Raw genomic sequence first — 19,192 nt, forward strand, 5'->3', positions numbered from 1 at the left:
TTGGATTTATCCCAGCGCTTAGTACAGTGTCTGACGCCCAGTGAGACTGTGAGCTCATTGTCAGCAGGCACTCCTCAAATTCTACAGAAAATTACTCTCCCCCACTTCAAAGCCTTATTGAAGGCCCATCTCCTCCAAGAGGCTTTCCCTGACAAAGCTCTCCTTTCTGCTTCTCCCACTCCCTTCTGCATCACCCTGACTTGCTCCTTTTATTCCTCCCCTCTCCCAGCACCACAGCACTTATGTACAAATCTGTAATTTGATTTATTTCTATAAATATCTGTCTCCTCCTCTAGACTGTAAGGTCGTGTGGGCAGGGATTATCTGTTTATTGTTATATTGTACTTTCCCAAGCACTTAGGGCAGTGCTCTGCGTACAGTAAGCACTCAATAAATACTACTGATTGAATGTACAGAGAACGCACGCAATCAGTGTCATTGATTGATTGATTGAGTGACGTCTGGCATCTTCCTGGCAGGCTGTCTGGCAGCCTCCTCCCAGAGGCTTTACCCTCAGACAACAAAGACAGGGCCAGCAGCCCAGAGGGGCAGTTTTCTAAAGTGGGATGATGAGTAAATGGTTCGACTGAGGGCTTTGCCCTGTCCTGCTCGGAGGTCAGAGGTCAGCCCACAAGCCGTCTGCGGGTTGACAGGAGTCAGGTGTTCCCTTGATCCCGGCAATAAACAGGATGTTCCACTGGCTACTGGTTTTCTAGGAAACTGCATATTCTGGGGAACTTCTTGTGGACTGGATCCAGACCGCTCTCTCATGCGATCTTCCAGAATCCTCCCTGCCCGTGGCTTTGACCACCACCTGCTGCTCAGCAGAGATGAAATGTATCTGAGATGGTGTGGGGGGAGCTATGAGGCCCGGTGAGCTATATAATGGATTCTGGGGGTGCAGATTAAAGGGGTCCCCACAAAATCCCACCCCTCATTTTAGTTAGAAAAATTGAATGGTTTAACCATTGGTTTCATATTACTTTGTTCTCTAGAATTCCCCAACTCCTTGTCAGACCAACGGATTTCCCTATACTTTGATTCAGGTAAGCTGATGACTTTAATATATAATTGTTAGTTATGTGCTCAGATACCTCACCATAACCCAGGAGGAATACTATCCTTTAGTCCCTTGAAATCTGACTAGCTATGATTTTCTGGGGCTGGAATATAGGAGTCAGAATTTTATGGCTTGTTGATAGTGGTTTGGTTTCCTTTGCTGCTATTTTCTATGCTCTTCAAATTGCCGTTACAGTTGCACAGAGAGCAGACAATGAGGAAGCTCAAACCGATCTATAGCCAGGAACTTGGGGAGGGAGACAGGTTGGATAGGAACGGGATGGTCAGGATACGACGAGGTTCAGACCATAGATTCCCAACCTCAATATCAGAATGGCTTTCCGCTGCCGGTCGCCCGAACCTCAAAGTCTGACGGCACAGTGGCTCCCATGGTAAGCAACAGCCAGATAGATGCAGGGTATCCGGAGCTGGTTGAGTCCTGGAGACGTGGCTTGACTCCCCGGTCTTCTCCTCATTTACTGCTCCGGCTAACCAACTCGCCCACGCTCGTGCCCCGGGGGACAGGATGAGTTACCACGGCGTGGCTCTCCTCCTACTAGAAGGCTGGTGTGATGGGGAATAGAGTCGGGAAAGCACAGTTTCCCGCAGATATGGATCGATGGTCAAGACGCTGGGTGGAATGTGCTCTGGGGCACAGAAAAGCGCTTAGAACAGCACCTAGTAAGTGCTTACAAATACCATCAGCCGGGGTTAGCGGAAAGACTCCAGTCCACCCCCACTACTCCCATCCCCTGGAACCCCCTCCCCTTCCCCAGAGCCCCTCCCCCTCTTCAGGACCCCTCCCACTGGAAGGAGGTCCGCCCTTCTGGGCCTCCCACTGTGACATCAGAGGCCTCCCCTATCCCAGCCCCTTCTTCCTGAGGGAGAGGGTGGAGCACAGAGCAGGGAGCACTGAGCAGGGAGTACAGAGAGCAGGGAGGGTCTCTGCCCCCACCCCACCCCTGGGGACTCCACATTTGGATCATCACCACCATGAGGAGGTGGGCGAGGAAGAGGAGAAACCAACACTCCCATACGCAGATGAAGGACTTGGTGAGGGGGGCAGAAGGGGATGGGCAGGGGGAAGAAGAAGGAATCTGGTTCTGATGAATCTGTCCTCTTCCGTGCCCCATCTCCTTCCTCTGCTCGGACTCGTGCGCACACACATACCCAGAGAAGCAGTGTGGACTAGCGGAAAGAGCCCGGGCTTGGGAGTCAGAGGTCATGGGTTCTGATCCCGACTGCCACCTATCTGCTGTGTGACCTTGGGCAAGTTGCATCACTTCTCTGAGCCTCAGGCCCCTCTTCTGGAAAATGGGGATTAAGACTTGTGAGCCCCATGCAGGACAAGGGACTGTATCCAAACTGCCTAGCTTGTAACTACCCCAGGTCTCAGAGCAGGGCTTGACACATAGTAAGTGCTTAACAAATGCCATCATCATTATTAATCCGGGCTCCGCCACTTGTCTGCTGTGTGACCTTGGGCAAGTCGCTTAACTTCTCCGAGCCTCGGTTACCTCATCTGTAAAAATGGGGCTTAAATAATGTGAGCCCCACGTGGGACAATCTGACTACCCTGTATCTACCCCAGCACTTAGAACAGTGCTCAGCACATAGTAAGCGCCGAACAAATACCATAATTATTATTATTATTAGACTCTAAGCTCATTATGGGCAAGGAACATGTCTGCTAATTCTGCTTTATCGTACCCTCCCGAGCACTTACTGCACATGGTAATCTCTCAATAAATACGATTGATTGACTGAACGAGCCCTAGAATGTGAGCTCGTTGTGGGCAGGGAATGTCACTGTTTACTGTTGTATCGTACTTTCCCGAGCGCTTAGTACAGTGCTCTGCATACAGTAAGCGCTCAATAAATCCAACTGAATGAATGAATGATCGATTGGGAGAGAGGGGAGAGGGAGGGTCCGGCCTGCAGTCCAGGGGCTGACCTTTGAACTTCCATCCGGGGTCGGGGTAGAAGCTGTGCCAGTTGACGCGGAAAATCACCATGATGATCCGGGTGTGCAAAATGTTCCGCCAAGGCCTGCGTGGCTTCCGAGAGTACCAGATTATGGAGGAAACACACTGCAAAGCTTCAGTCTTCACCACTTCCTCTGTGAGGGGGCATCTGGGGCGGAGGGCCGGGCCGGGGAAGAACGGGTTGGGCGGGGGTCTGCCCAAGGGGCGGGGCGGGGGGAGAGGAACCCCACCACCTCAAACCCTGGCCCCCAACCTCCACGGGCCCTTCCTCCCGGAGCGTAGTCTCTGACCGCTGCCCTGCCCTGACTACCTCTCCCTCCTGAGAGAAGCAGCATGGCGTAATGGGTAGAGCCCGGGCCTGGGAGGCTGAAGGTCATGAGTTCTAATCCCAACTCCACCACTTGTCTGCTGTGTGACCTTGGGCAAGTCGCTTCACTTCTCTGAACCTCAGTTACCTCATCTGGAGAATGATGACTGAGACTGCGAGCCTCACGTGGGGCAGGGACGGTGTCCAACCTGTTTGGTTTGTATCCACCCCAGCGCTTAGTACAGCGCCTGGCACAAAGGAAGCACTTAACGAGTACCACATTATTTTTATTAATAATCGTGGGGTCTGTTAAGCGCTTACTCTGTGCCAAGCCCTGTGCTAAGCTCAGGAGTGGATACAGGATCAACGGGTCAGATGCAGTCCCCGCCCCACATGGGGCTCACAGTCTGAAGGGGGAGGGAGAACAGGTATGAGAGTCCCATTTCACAGATGAGGAAGTTTAGTCCTAGAGACTTGAAGTGATTTGCCTATGGTCACACAGCATTGGAAAGCAGCATGGCTTAGTGAATAAATCACGGGCCTGCAAGTAAGCAGTGTGGCTTAGTGGAAAGAGCACGGGCTATGGAGGCAGAAGTCATGGGTTCTAATTCCGGCTCCACCGCTTGTCAGCTGTGTGACTTTGGACAAATCACTTCACTTCTCTGTACCTCAGTTACCTCATCTGTAAAATGGGGATTAAGACTGGGAACCCCACATCTACCCCAGAGTTTAGAACAGTGCTTGGCCCACAGTAAGCATTTAACAAATGCCATCAGAATTATTATTATTATTAAGAGGAGCTGGGTTCTAATTTGGCTCTGCTAGTTGCCTGCTGGGTGACCTCGGGCAAGTCAATCAATCAGTCAGTGGTATTTGAGTGCTTACTATGTGCAGAGCACTGTTCTAAACACTTGGGAGAGTACAAGGAAATTAGCAGGCACGTTCCCTGCCCATAACGAGCTTACAATCTAGAAGGGAGACAGAAGTTAATATGAATAAATAATTTATTACAAAAAATTTAGAGATACCTACATAAGTGCTGTGAGGTGACTTCTTCAACTGCCCTCCCCAAATGTGAGCCCCATGTGGCAGAGAGACTAAATCCAACCTGCTATATCAATCAATCAATTAACCCATCAGTGGTACTTATTGAGTACTTACTGTGTGCAGAGCACTGTACTAAGCACTTGGAAGAGAACAATAGGACAGACTCTGAGGACATGTTCCCTGCCCACAACACTCTTGCGATCCAGAGGGGGAGATAGACATTGATAAAAATGAAAAATTCATAATACATCATTAAAGTGCTCTGCACATAGTAAGCGCTCAATAAATACTATTGAATGAATGAATGAATGAACTTGTATTTATCCCAGTGTTTAGAACTGTAGGCTAAAAGCTCTAGAATGTAAGCTCACTGTGGGCAGGGAATGTGTCTGTTTAGTGTTCTAATGTACTCTGCCAAGTGCTTAGTACAGTGCTCTGTGCAAAGTAAGAGCTCAATAAACACGAATGAATGAATGATTTGACCCCTAAAAAGTGCTTAAAAACTACCATTAAAAACAAAATTCAATGGCAGAGATGGGATTAGAACCCAGATCTCTTGAATCTCAGGCCCAGGTTCTAACCCTAACCTTAACCCTACTTCTCCCTGCTGTCCTGCACCCCCTACCCCCAGGGTTTGTCGGGGTGAGTGACGAGAAGGTGGATGTCCAAAGTGCTGTCAGTCTCGCCAAACTCACCTCCCGCCCTCCTTCCCGATCTCTTTCTCCAGAAGAAGCAGGGTCCACTGCTGTTCAACTACAAAGACTTCAAGAGTCAGAAGGTGGGTGCTCCCCATGGGTTTATGGCTGGGGAGGGACGGGGTGGGGGGTAGGGGAAAGAAAGAGGGGGCCTTCCTGCCTCCCCCTTGCCCCCTGTTACCCCCACACGTTCATGAGAGAAATCTACCTGTGCTCCACCGTGGCAGGGTGGGAGGGGCTATAGTGGGACATCGGGGGTCTTCAGAGGGAAGCAGGTAAGGCAGGCCCTTCCACATGGGTTTCCCAGTGGGGGAGGAATGGGTTTCTCCAACCGAGTCTCCAAAATTTTAGATCATCAAGGACACATGGATAATCCAAACACGTGGATAATCCAAACAGAGAGATAATCTAAATTTGCAGGTGATACACAACACACACGTAAACCAATCACATGGATAATCCAAAAAAATACATGGGAAATGGGAAAAAACCCTGCCTCCTGCATGTGGTTCTTAAAAGAAAAATCCAGATAATCCAAATGCGTAGCTAATACAAACACTCAAACCCTACCCGAAACACACAGAAAATCCAAAACACACAGATGATCCGAACACACGGCGATCCAAAAACAAGCAGTCCGTTCAAAACCCATGGATAATCCAAACCTGTGGATAATCCAAGCATGCGGTTAATCCCCGAACAAACGGATAACCCGAACATCTCCCTCCTCGGCGTCTGGTCCCCACTCTTCCTCCAGGTTGATGGGGAGGGGTCCGGAAGCGGGGCCGGGGTGGGGGGCCGGCTCTGACCCGCTGCGGGCCCGGCCGTCCAGGGCCACTTCCCCCCCAGGGCCATCGAGATCACGAAGAAGATCCCGGCTTGGAGGCAGGAGGCAGAACTCCGGATGCTGTGCAACCTCCTGCAGGTGATCGAGAGCTTCCGTACCTACAGCGAGCGGCTGCAGGAGCTGCTGGCCAAGGTCATCCGCTTCGAGAGGTCAGGGTCCCTCCGGGTGGCGGGGGGGACGGCGGAAAACCGGGGTGGGGGGACTGGCTCATTTCAACCCTAGTTTCCATCTTGGCCTCCTTCCTCATCCATCCCTTCTATCAATCATTCAACTGAGTGCTTACCTTGTGCAGAGCACTGTACTAAGCGCTTGGGTGAGCACACTGTAACAACAGACACGTTCCCTGCCCACAGTGAGCTCGCAGTCTAGAGGGGGAGACAGACATTTATATAAATAAGCAAATAAAATAAATTACACATATATACAGGTAGGTACATATTCATTCAATCATATTTATTAAGCGCTTACTGGGTGCAGAGCACTGTACTAAGTGCTTGGGAAAGTACAATACGTATGTGTTGCCCTGCTCCCATTCAGAGCAGGGACTGTCTCTATCTGTTCCCGATTTGTACATTCCAAGCGCTTAGTACAGTGCTCTACACATAGTAAGCGCTCAATAAATATAATTGAATGAATGAATTTGGTCCTATTTATTGAGCGCTTACTGTGCGCAAAGCACTGTCCTAAGCGCTTGGGAGAGTACAATACGACAACAAACAGACACATTCCATGCCCACCACGAGCTCACAGTCTTGAAGACACAGACATTCATGTAAATAAGTAAATAAATAGATAACCAAATAAATAAATTCCAGGCATACACAAATGTACTGTTCTCCCATTCGTTCGTTCAAACGTATTTATTGAGCGCCCGCTGGGTGCAGAGCACGGTACTAAGCGCTCGGGAGAGTACGATATAACAATCAACAGACACTGCACACAACAAGCTCGCAGTCTAGAAGGGGAGACAGACACTAATATACATAAATAAATAGATAAATAAACTACAGGTAATACAGATCTATACATAGGTGCTGTCCACCCATTCATTCATTCAATCGTATTTATTGAGTGCTCGCTGTGTGCAGAGCTCTGTACTAAGCGCTTGGGAGAGAACAATAGGACAGTAACCGGACGCACCCCCTGCCCCTGAAGAGCTTACTTAGAAGGGGAGACGGAGATGAATAGAAATAGATAAATGACAGATATGGACCTGAACTGTGTGACTTTGGGCCAGTCACTTAACTTCTCATCTGGAAAATGGGGATTAAGACCGTGAGCCTCACGTGGGACGACCTGATTACCCTGTATCTACCCCAGCGCTTAGATCAGTGCTCGGCACATAGTAAGCGCTTAACAAATACCAACGTTATTATTATTATTATAAAGGGAGCAAGTCAGGGTGAGGCAGAAGGGAGTGGGAGATGAGGAAAAGTGGGGCTTAGTCAGGGAAGGCCTCCCGGAGGAGGTGGGGCCTTCGATAAGGCTTCGAAGGGGGGCAGAGGAATTGTCTGTCGGATACGAGGAGGGAGGGCGTTCCAGGCCAGAGGCAGGACGTGGGCCAGGGGTTGGCAAAGCCTGACGACCGTCCCAGTCCTCCTGCCTTCCTTCCCCCGTCCAGAAACAGCCCTCTGAGGGATGGAATGGACTGAGCACCACCTGGGGGCAAGGTGCTGTACTAAGCGTTTGGGAAAGTTCAGTGATCAATCAGTCGTATTCACTGCACGCTTATTGTGTACAGTCATTCATTCAGTCGAATTTATTGAGCGCTTACTGCGTGCAGAGCACTGTACTAAGCGCTTGGAATGTACAATTCGGCAACAGATAGAGATAATCCCTGCCCAACAATGGGCTCACGGGAAAAACCGTCTTCTGCCCTGCCTCAGGGCACATTGGGAATGCTTACTCTGTGCAGAGCACTGTAGTAATCACTTGAGAGGAGTACAAGAGAACAATATAATGGACACCTTCCCTGCCCACGAGCTGATAGTCTAGGCCACTGTTCTAAGCGCCTGGGAGAGTACAACATGCCAATTAATCCATCCGTGGTCTTTTTTGGGTGCTTGCTGTGTGCTGAGCACCGTACCAAGTGTTTGGCAGAGTACAATACAACAGAGTTGGTAGGAAAGTCTGGGTTCTAATCCCAGCTCTACCACTTGTCTGCTGTGTGACCTAGGATAAGTCACTTCACTTCTCTGGGCCTCCGTTACCTAAAATGGGAATTGAGACTATGAACCCCATGTGGGACAGGGACTGTGTCCAACCCAATTTGCTTGTATCCACCCCAGTGCTTAGTACAGTGCCTGGCACATAGTCAGCGCTTAACAAATACCACGATTATTATTATTATTGTTATAATTTCCTTTTCTGCTGTATCTCCCCAGCCTCTCGACAAGTCTCAGAGACTTCCACCTCCAGCTCCCAACTCTTCTTGTCAGTGGATCGTCAATAGATTGTTTTTGGTTTTATGGTATTTGTTGAGCGCTTACTCTGTGCCAAGCACTGTTCTAACCTCTGGAGCACTGTTTTAAGCGCTGGCACTGTTCTAAGCGCTGGATGCCAGACACTGCACTCAGCACTGAGATAAATTACAAACTAATCAGGTTGGACAACAGTCCCTGTCCCCCGTGGGGGTCTCAGTCTTAACCCCCATTTTACAGATGAAGGAACTGAGGCCCAGAGAAGCAAAGTGACAGGCCCAAGGTCACACAGCAGAGACGAGATTAGAGCCCAGGTACCTTCGGGCTCCCAGTCTATCCCCTGGGCCACGCTGCTTCTCCAAGTAGATGGTATTTTCTGAGCATCTAGAGAGTGGTTAGCCTTGTGCTGAGCGCTAGGCCGGTGATTTTTTCTTAAATCAGAAGTCCCAGCCTAAGTAGACTGGGGCAGATATTGGCTCTCCATTTTACAGATGAAGAAACTGAAGCCCGGAGAAATAAAGAGACTTGCCCAAGATCACCCTGCGGGCAGGAGGGGGAGGCAAGATTAGAACTCAGGCCAAAGGCTGTGCATTTTTCAGCTAGGCCACGCCTCTTGTCCAGAGCTTTGGCGGGAGCCCAGAAGGGCACGGTGGGAGGTGGGGAACCTCGGGGAGCGGAGTGGTGGGGGGAGGGGGTCCAAAGCCGGGGCGCGGGGGCCAGGGGTGCGGGTTGACGGCCTCGGTTCCCCCAGATTTGGACGCCGACGGGTTATCGTCAAGAAGGGGCACCCAGGCCACAGCTTCTACTTCATCTACCGGGGGAAGGTGGCCGTGACGGACGATGAGGACGGGAGCAGCGCTTTCCTGGACCTGCACCCCACCATGCTGCACCAGGGGGCATCCTTCGGGGTGAGCCGGGGGGTGTCGGGCCCGGGGAACCAGGTCTGGGGGGTACGGGGGACTGGGGGGGGGCGGCACGGCTCAGGGGGGAGGGAGGAAGAATGGAACTCCCAACTGGGCATGCTATGTGCAGATCATACTGTGTGCCCCACTGTGTGCAGAGCACTGTACTAAGCATCAGTTATTATGGTATTTGTTAACTATGGGCCAAGCATTGTCCTAAGCGTTGGGGTAGATACAGGGTAATCAGGTTGTCCCAAGTGGGGCTCAAAGTTTTAATCCCCATTTTCCAGATGAGGTAGCTGAAGCACAGAGAAGTTAAGTGGCTTGTCCAAGGTCACCCAACAGACAGGTGATGGAGTCAGGATTAGAACCCAACCCCATGCTCTTTCCACTAAACCATGCTTCTTCTTCTCTGTTGTGTGTAGATGCTGTACTGAGCACCCACTGGGTGCAGAGCACTATACTGAGTGCTTTCTATGTGCAGGGCATTGTAATGGGCTCTTGGAAACAGACACAAGTAGGGCTTGCTATACTGTACTCTCCCAAGTGCCTAGTACAGTGCTCTGCCCATAGTAAATGCTCAGTAAACATGATTGACTCTCCACTCTCAGTAAGTGCTCAATAAATACTATTGATTGATTGAAGACACCATCCCTGGCCTAGAGGAGTGAAGAAAAGCATGGGGAAATTCCTAGGCCACTTGACTATTGGACAGAGTTCCAAATAATAATAATAATAATAACATTTGTTAAGCACTTACTATGTGCAAAACAAGGGAGGGCTCCTGGGGTTTGGTGGTGCCCTGTGTGAGTTAGAGGGACGGAGTTAGGGGCAGACCAGAGCAGCTCCACAAAGTTCTCGAGACTCTGGGCCACGGGGAAAAGGTCCAAATCTCTCCCGGGAGAGTCCGGTCCAGGTTGGACTGAGAGGGCTCGGAGCGGGCAGAGGGAGAGGAAGGAGAGCGGTCCCGCGCCCTCCGACCTTTGACTCCGGCCCCAGGAAGTGGCTCTGTTGAGCAGAGTGCTGCGGATCGCCACCGTGGTCTGCATGGATGAGACGGAGCTGCTGGTCGTGGACAGGGAGGATTTCTTCGCCAACCGGCTGGACGAGGAGCTCCAGGCCGAGTTCCAGCAGCGCTTCGACTTCTTCAGGTCGGGATGGCCCCGGGAGGTCATCCCGGGCAGCCCCTGCCTCTCTCCGTTCTAAACCTCCCCTCACGCTCCTCGGCGCCTAACCGAAATCCTTCTTTGTGATGTCAGAGACCTTGGAAGAGGAGATACGATTGATTGATTGATTGATTGATTGGTGAAGCAGGGGAGGAAAGGAGTCTGCATTGTTCTAAGGGTCTCCTTGGCTCCATCCCTGGAAGCTCCGCCTCCTAGGAACCCTTCCTAAGGAGGTCAATCAATCAATTAATTAATCAGTCGTATTTATTGAACAGTTTCTGCATACAGTGCACTGTACTAAACTCTCGGGAGAGTAACGCGGCGGAATTGATAGACACATTCCCTGCCCACCACGAGCTTACAAGTCTACAGAATAGAACCTCCCCTGCAAACTCCACCCTTAGAGGTCCCATTTTCCGGAATCCCATACCTGGAAGTCTCATCCTTGGAAGCCCCACCCGCCCAAATCCCCATCCATGGAGGCTTCGCCCCTGGAAACTCCACCCTTGAAAGCTCCACTGTCTGAAGCCCCAGCCCTGAAGCTCCAGCCCGTGAAAGTCCTGTCCCCAGAAGCAGCATCATGTAGTGGATAGAACACAGGCCTGGGAGTCAGAAGGAGCTGGGTTCGAATCCCGGCTCCACTTGTCTGCTGTTTGACCTTGGGCAAGTCACTTCGCTTCTCTGGGCCTCAGTTGCCTCATCTGTACAATGGAGATTGAGACTGCGAGCCCCAAGTGGGACAAGGACTGTCCAACCTGATCTGCTCGAATCCACCCCAGCGCTTAGTACAGTGCCTGGCACATAGTAAGCACTTAACAAATACTATTATTACTATTATCATTATTATTACCCGGCCTTCTCAGAAGCCGGTAGTCCAACCTGGGTGAACTCTGGGGCGGACGAGGGGGGGACGGGGCCCAACCTGAGGCGGGGGGTGGGGGAGGAGGGGGGCCGGTCGAGGTGACCCCTCGGGCCCCCGTCCTCCCGCAGGAACATGGATCTGTTCCGCACCTGGCCCGATGAGCTACTTCAGGCCCTCTCCCGCCAGTGCAAAGTGGAGAAGTACCGGTTCGGGCAGGTCATCTGCCAGGACATCACCCAGTCAGGGAACGCCCTGTTCATCCGACAGGTCAGCGGGGCGCAGGGCCGGACAGCCCCGGGGCGGCGGGGGAAGGCGGGGGGAAAGATCCCCCGGACCGTGACTTGGGGGACCTGGACTCGAGTCCTGGCTCCACCCGCCACCTCATGCCTGCTCCATGACCTCGGGAGGGTCGCTCAGACCTCTCTGGGCCTCAGTTTCCTCATCTGTAAAAGGGGGAGAAGAGCTCCTCATTTTATCGCCGGATAGACCCCCGGCCTGGGAGTCAGAAGGTCGTGGGTTCTAATCCCAGCTCTGCCACTTGTCTGCTGCGTGACCTTGGGCATCACTCCACTTCTCTGTGCCTCAGTTACCTCATCTGCAAACTGGGGATTAAGACTGTGAGCCTGATGTGAGAGAGGGACTCTGTCCTACCCAGTTTGCTAGTATTCATTCATTCAATCGTATTTATTGAGCACTTACTGTGTGCAGAGCACCATACAAAGTGCTTGGGAAAGTACAATACAACAATAAACAGTAGCATTCCCTGCTCACAACGAGCTCACGGTCTAGAGTATTCCCCCACAGCGCTTAGTACAGTGGCTGGAACATAGTAAGCATTTAACAGATGCTACAATTATAGTTATGATTATCATCATCATCTCCCCGCTCTCCCTTTCTCAGATACTGAGAGCCATTTGGCGGTCAGGGACTAGCTCCCATCTGACTAGCTTGTATTACTCCAGAGCTTGGCACAGAGTAAGCGTTTAATCAATAACACTGATTTTTATCATGATTGGGGGAAGTGCTCTCTGGGTGGTATTTGCATAATTTGCATGCCACGGGAGGCCCCCATCCAGCCCCCCAAGAATTCTGACCCAAGCACAGTCGCACCCTGGATCGGGGGATGGACACAGACACACACACACGCAAACACAAGCAAACGGGCCCACAGAGATAATCCCGAGAGACCTCCCAGAGATGAGAGATGCAGAGACGCCCTTGGCATCTCGGTGGATTCCACCTCCCTGGAGAGTTTAACCGGTGGGAGGTTGGAGAGGAGCCACAGAGGAGCGGCGGACAGATGCGGGGGGCCGAGGGAGCGAGCCGAGGCTGGAGGAGGAATGGGCGGCTGGCGGGTTGGAGAGAGGGCAATCGGGGAGTGCTTCCTGGAGTGGGTGACCTTGGGGATGAGTGACGGGCGGGGAGACGTCCCGTCCGGCGGGAGCGGGCAGAGAAGGCGGAAGAACCAGGGGCGGGGCCCACCCAAAGCCAGAGAGACCCCATCCCCACGGGAGAGCAGAGGTGGGCGGGGGGCCGACCCCTCTCCCCGCTGGCCGGTTGACCCTTCCTTGCCCCCGTGGACCCCAGGGTCATTGTGACGTCCTGCGTCTGGTAGACCTGCCCACCTGTCCCTCCTACTACAAATGGATCTGGCAGCACCTGCAGTATCAGAAACACAGCAAAATGGATCACAAGACGCTGGGTAAGCCTGCCGGCCCCGCCTCCAGGAGGGGTCATGGCCGGTCAACTCAGCCAGCCCTCTGCCTCCACCTCCCCTCGCCCAACCCGGTGCCTGGGAGGAAGAGACATCCCCCGTCCTTCCCTACATCTCCTCCCATCCCCTCCTGTCTTTATTGTTGTATTGTACTTTCTCAAGCGCTTAGCACAGCGTTCAGCCCAGAGTGAGCACTTATTGCCGCTGTTGTTTTTGCCTGCCCAGGCTGGGTGAGCGTGCTGGAGCAGAAGCCCCGAGACCCAGACAAGAAGAGGTTTGAGGAATTCCAGATCAAATCGTACCCCGTAAAAGACTTCAGCAACTTGAAGAGCTACAAGCTGAAGCTCTCCGAGACTTATTCCACGAAGGACGACCCCAGGGCCTGTCACCATCTGACCCGGAAGTTCGGAGGTCACAGAGAATTTGGGGAGATGCTGTTCAGGTGAGGGTGCCCTTTATCATTATTATTTAGTATTATTAATAAGTGCTGTTGGATCGTTTCCAATTCCTAGCGACTTTATGGATATAAAGGTAAAGCTCTGTGCCCTGTTCTTTCCACTAGGCTCTGTTCTCTTTTACAGAGAAGAAAGCCAAGGCCCAGAGAGGTCAAGTGACTTGTCCAAAGTCACCCAGAAGCAGCGTGCCCTAGTGGATAGGGCGGGGGCATGGAAGTCAGAGGACTTGGGTTTTAGTCCTGGCGCTGGCGCTAGCCTGCTGTGTGACCTAGGGCTAGTCACTTCACTTCCCTGTGCCGCCGTCCCCTCATCTGTAAAATGGGGATTAAGATTGGGAGTCCCATGTGGGACATGGACCGTCTCCGAGCCGATCACTTTATACGTACCCCAGCGCTTAGAACAGCGCCCGGCACATAGTAAGCGCTTAACAAATACCATAAAAAAAAACCCCAAACCATCAGGCAAGTAATGGGCCCGGATTTAGAACCCAAATCTCCTGACTCCCAATTCTGTGCTCTTTCCTCTAGGCCACACGTCCTTCCCAGAATGAGTCAGAGAGAGTCCTCGTCCCCAACTCCACCCCTCAGGGGGTATTCCCTCCCTGAGGAACTGTTGGATGTTCCCGTCGGCGAGCTGGAATCTTGGGAATTGCACAGGGATTCTGGGAAGAGCAGCCTGACCGGGGAAGATTCTTTCAGCTCTCCACGTAGCCCATCTAACCAAGACAAGGGCGTCGTAACCACAGAGTTTGGCAAGCTCCCCGTGGAGGCGGCGGTGGGGGCCTATATCCGGGTCCAGGGTGTGGATGAGGGGGAAGTCCTGGTAATAATGATAATAGTGATCATAATAATAATCATAATAACCGAGAAGCAGCGTGGCCAAGTGGCTAGAGAATGGGCCTGGGAGTCCTTTTGAGGGGGCTATCTGCAGGACACGGGGGAAGCAGCGTGACCTATTGGAAAGGGCATGGAGTCAGAGGTCCTGTGTTCTAATCCCGGCTCAGCCACCCGTCCGCTGTGTGAACTCGGGCGAGTCACTTCGTTTCTCTGGGCCTCAGTTACGTCATCTGTAAAATGAGGATTAAAGCTTGGAGCCCCATGTGGGACAGGGACACAGTCCAACCTGATTTGCTTGTATCCACCCCAGCGCTTAGTACAGTGCCTGGCACATTGTAAGCACTTAACAAATACCACAGTTATATAATAACTGTGGTATTTGTTAAACACTTACTAATAATTGTGGTGCTAAGCGTTTATTATGTGCTTTCAAACGTGGCTCAATGGACAGAGCCCGAGCTGGGGAGTCAGAAGTCATGGGTTCTAATCCTGGCTCCGCCATTTGTCAGCTGTGTGACTTTAGGCAAGTCACTTCACTTCTCTGGGCCTCAGACACCTCATCTGTAAAATGGGGATTAAGTCTGTGAGCCCCATGTGGGACAACCTGATCACCTTGTATCCCCCCCAGCCCTTAGAACAGTGCTTCACCCATAGTAAGCGCTTAACGATTGCCATCATTATTATTTCGAAGACCTGGGGTGGATCCAAGCAAATCAGGTTGGACACAGTCACTGTCCCACATGGCTCTCACGGTCTCATTCCCCATTTTGCAGATGAGGTAATTGAGACACAGAGAAGTGAAGTGACTACCTGCCAAACACTGTACTAAGCACTGGAGCAGATATAAGTTAATCAGGTCTCACATGGGGCTCACAGTCCACATAGGAGAGAGAGCAGATATTGCATCCCCATTTTGCAGATGAGGGAACAGAGGCACAGAGCAGTTAAGTGACTTGCCCAAGGTCCCACAGCAAGCAGGCGAGTGGCAGAGCTGGGATTAGAACCCAGGACCTCTAACTCGGTGCTCTTTTCACTACGTCACGCTGCTTCTCCTGAGTCCTGCAGATAGCCCCCTCTACCTCATCCCCCTGGTGATGATGATAGTGGTATTTACTGAACACCCACTTAGTTCAACATATGAGCGCTTGGGTGGTGATAATGGGGTCAACTGAGCACCCACTGGGTACGGTGCACGGTTCTGAGCACTTGAGAAGTGCAACTGAAGTGGAAGACAGATTTTCTGCCGTCAAGGAGTTTCCATTTTTTCCGGGAAAACAGGAACAGCTCTGGATTGGCTTGGGAGGAACGAAGCGAGCGAGCTGGGGGAAGAGCAAATGTGGAGCAGAGGGCTGTTTTGGGGGCGCTTTTAAGGGAAGAGTGAGGGAGTCTGCTACCAATCTGCCGTCTGTCCACCTCCCCAGGGTCTTCATCAAATCCTCCTCCCGGAGGGCCTCCAGGACAAGAGACCCCTGATCCTGGTGAGTCAGGGGGCCGAAGTGATCCAGCTGAAGATAAACAAACTGGAGGGCTTCCTGGACAGAGAGACCAACGAGAAGCTGACCCAGATGCAGATTCCCTACCCCAGGTCAGGACCGGGAGACCCACTAGGCCATCTCCCTGCCTCCACACAACCGTCAGTCCCTGGTGGGGGTACAGACAGGGTGTAGTGGGTAGACCATGGGCCTGGGAGCCACTAGGTCATGGATTCTAATCCAGCTCTGCCACTTGTCTGCTGTGTGCCCTTGGGCAAGTCACTTGACTTCTCTGTGCCTTAGTTACCTCATCTAAAAAAATGGGGATTAAAGCTTTGAGCCCCACGTGGGACTGGGACTGTGTCCAGACCAATTTGCTTGTATCCACCTCAGCGTTTAGTTCAGTGCCTGGCACATAGTAAGTACTTAACAAATACCACAATTATTATTATTAAGGGGAGGAAAGCCTGCCCTCTCTCTGTGTGGGTACTCTCCCCGATGGATTTTTTAAAAAATGGTATTCATTAAACATTTACTGTGTTCCAGGCACTGTTCTAAGCATCGGGGTAGATACAAGGTAATCCAGTCAGACACAGTACCTGTCCCACATGGGGCTCCCATTCTTAAATCCCCATTTGCAGATGAGATAAATGAGAATCCCAAGGTGGTCTATCCCCCCACCCTGACCCCATAGTAATACTAATTATGGTACTGGTGAAGCGATTATTATGCGCCAAGCACTGTTCTAACCACTGAGGTAGCTACAAGTTAATCAGGTTGAACACAGACCCTGTTCCACATAGGGCTCACACTCTTACTCCCCATTTTACAGACAAGGTAACTGAGGCCAGAGAAGTGACATGACTTGCCCTGGGTCACACAGCACATATGTGGCGGAGCCGGTCGTTCATTCATGCATTTGTTCATTCAATTGCATTTATTGAGCACTCACTGTGTGCAGAACACTGTACTAAGCACTTGGAAAGTACAATTCGGGAACAAAGAGAGCAATCCCTACCGAACAACGGGCTCACATTGAGAATGGGGGATAGAGACAACAAAACAAAACAAGTAGGCAGGCATCAATAGCATCAATATAAATAAATAGAATTATAGAATATACCCATCATTAATAAAATCAATAGAATAATAAATATGTACATAGATACACAAGTGCTATGGGGCAGGGAGGGGTAGAGCAGAGGGAGGGAGTCGCAGTGATGGGGAGGGAGGAGGAGCAGAGGAAAGGGGGCTCAGTCTGGGAAGGCCTCCTGGAGGAGGTGAGTTTTCAGTAGGGCTTTGAAGGGGGGAAGTGTGCTAGTTTGGCGGATGTTAGGAGGAAGGGCATTCCAGGCCAGAGGGAGGACGTGGGCCAGAGGTCGACGGTGGCACAGGCGAGAACGAGGCCCAATGAGGAGGTTAGCAGTGGCAGAGGAGCTGAGTGTGTGAGCTGGGATGAAGAAGGAGAGAAAGGAGGTGAGGTAAGAGGGAGCAAGGTGATGGAGAGCTTTGAAGTCAATAGTGAGAAGTTTTTGCCGGATACGAAGGTTGATAGGCAACTACTGGAGATTTTGGAGGAGGGCAGTGACTCGCCCAGAGCGTTTCTGTAGATCAGAACCCAGTTCCTTCTGACTCCCCGGCCCAGGCCCCTGAGCCACGTATGTCCCATCTCTCCCCAGTGATGATGAGATCTGCCAGAGGTTCCTGAGAGAAAACGACTGGAGGATCTTCCACAGAGACCTGAAGCACCTGCTGGTAAAGCCAGGCGAGACCCACTGCCCTCGCTGCCTCACCGCCGACCACTGTGTGGCCCAGGCCGGGGTGCTCAACCTGCGGGCACCCAAGGGGAGGGCCCGACGACCCTGCTCCATCTTCATCTCCACCACCTCTGACCATCGGGAGCAGCTGCCCCCTCTCCGGCTCATCCACAGCATCTCAGCACCCCGTCCCCGCCTCCAGGAGCTCCTGCCTCAGTATCGACATCCCGGGATCCTAATGGAGAGCTAATAAAGAGCGGGGGACGGGGCGGAGACGGTCCCCTCGGAAGCCAGAGTCGGGTCTGGACTCTCCCGAGCCCCTCGGAATGGCCTCTTTCCTCCGAGAGCTCCTCGGGGTCCCGATCCCCCAGAGGGCGTCCCTCCCATTCCTGCTGGCCCCCACATTTGATCACAGGGGGTTCTGAAGGCCGGTGGATTTGAACGGGAGGGAGTTCTGGATCAGGGTGGGAGGTACGGCTTGTCTTTGAGACGGAAGGGTCAAGAGTGTGAACTGGGGAGTAGGGGCTGAAGAGAGCAGAGGTGTAAGATGAAGAAAGCTGGTGCTCTCAAATTGTCCCATGTGGGGCTCACAGCCTTAATCCCCATTTTACAGATGGAGTAATTGAGGCACAAAGAAGTTAAGTGACTTGCCGGAGGTCACAAAGCAGACAAGTGGTGGAGCGGAATTAGAACCCACATCCTTGGGCTCCCAAGCCCCTGTTCTTGCCACTAAGCCATGGTCCTGGCTGACTGACTGACTGACATACTGATTGACTGACTCACTGAAATATGTGGCCGAGCAGATAAAGCACAGACCTGAGAACCAGAGGACCTGGGTTCTAATCCCAGCTCCACCACTTGCCTGCTGGGTGATCTTGGGCAAGACACCTGACTTCTCCGGGCCTCTGTTTCCTCAGCTGCAAAATGGGGATTCAATATCTATTCTCTCTCTTACCTGACTATGAGACCCATGTGGGAGAGGTCTGTGTCCAGCCCGATTCCCATGTATCTACCCTAGTGCTTTGAACAGTGACTGACACATAGTAAGTGCTTAACAAATACCATTAAAAAATACCGAATGAAATATCGGATAAAACACAAGAAGCCTCCGTGCTCCGTTAAACTGGGCTCCAGGCTTGGACCCGGGAGAACCTTACCCCATCAGCAGCATCCAGTGTTCGAGATCCGCTAAAATCATACTTTGGTAGGGCGGACCCTTCCCAGCTGTGTGTTCTTGGGCAAGTCACCTCACTTCTCTGTGCCTCATTTACCTCATCTGTAAAATGGGGATTAAACCTGTGAGCCCTAGGTCTGACCGAAAGATTGACCTAAAGACTGATGACTCTCTGACTGACCTACTGACCCTTGGTTTTCCTTCTTTCTCTTTGCTTGGTCAAGCAGAAAGACAAGGCTCATCCATCATTTTATGAAGGGGAAGACTCCATCATTTCCAAAACATCTATAGCATGCACAATCCTGACACAAGTGCCTCTCTAATTATTATGGTTTAATCAAAGAATAATAATAATTTTGGTATTTCTGAAGTACTTACTATGGGCCAAGGAGTTTACTAAGTGCTGGAGAAGATACAACATTCTTTCATTCATTCTATCCTATTTATTGGATGCTTATTGTGTGCAGAGCATTGTACTAAGTGCTAGGAAAGTA

General features: G+C 51.7%; 1 protein-coding gene across 2 annotated transcripts; it reads left to right on the forward strand.

Moving 5' to 3' along the window:
• The first annotated feature begins 1,950 nt into the window (after positions 1-1,950).
• Positions 1,951-17,819, forward strand: CNBD2 (cyclic nucleotide binding domain containing 2). Of its 2 annotated transcripts, none has more exons than XM_029056173.2 (12): positions 1,951-2,112; positions 3,043-3,180; positions 5,126-5,176; positions 5,926-6,089; positions 9,112-9,268; positions 10,262-10,413; positions 11,419-11,557; positions 12,878-12,992; positions 13,230-13,446; positions 13,987-14,281; positions 15,717-15,880; positions 17,447-17,819. In XM_029056173.2, the coding sequence occupies exons 1-12, from the start codon at positions 2,053-2,055 to the stop codon at positions 17,772-17,774; spliced, it is 1,980 nt and encodes a 659-aa protein (XP_028912006.1). In that variant the 5' UTR covers positions 1,951-2,052; the 3' UTR covers positions 17,775-17,819. The 2 variants fall into 2 exon arrangements, with proteins under 2 accessions (XP_028912006.1, XP_028912007.1); XM_029056174.2 differs by having other exon boundaries at positions 13,987-14,233.
• The last annotated feature ends 1,373 nt before the right edge of the window (positions 17,820-19,192 follow it).

This window comes from Ornithorhynchus anatinus, chromosome X5 (genome assembly GCF_004115215.2).
Source record: "Ornithorhynchus anatinus isolate Pmale09 chromosome X5, mOrnAna1.pri.v4, whole genome shotgun sequence".
Classification (NCBI taxonomy): Eukaryota; Metazoa; Chordata; class Mammalia; order Monotremata; family Ornithorhynchidae; genus Ornithorhynchus; species Ornithorhynchus anatinus.

Bases quoted from the DNA above. Each gene is read 5' to 3' on its own strand.
- CNBD2 (XM_029056173.2), top strand. From the start codon at position 2,053: ATGAGGAGGTGGGCGAGGAAGAGGAGAAACCAACACTCCCATACGCAG. The intron at 5,177-5,925 runs GTGGGTGCTCCC...CCGGCCGTCCAG, and splicing joins AAGACTTCAAGAGTCAGAAG to GGCCACTTCCCCCCCAGGGC. The intron at 14,282-15,716 runs GTAATAATGATA...CCACCTCCCCAG, and splicing joins TGGATGAGGGGGAAGTCCTG to GGTCTTCATCAAATCCTCCT.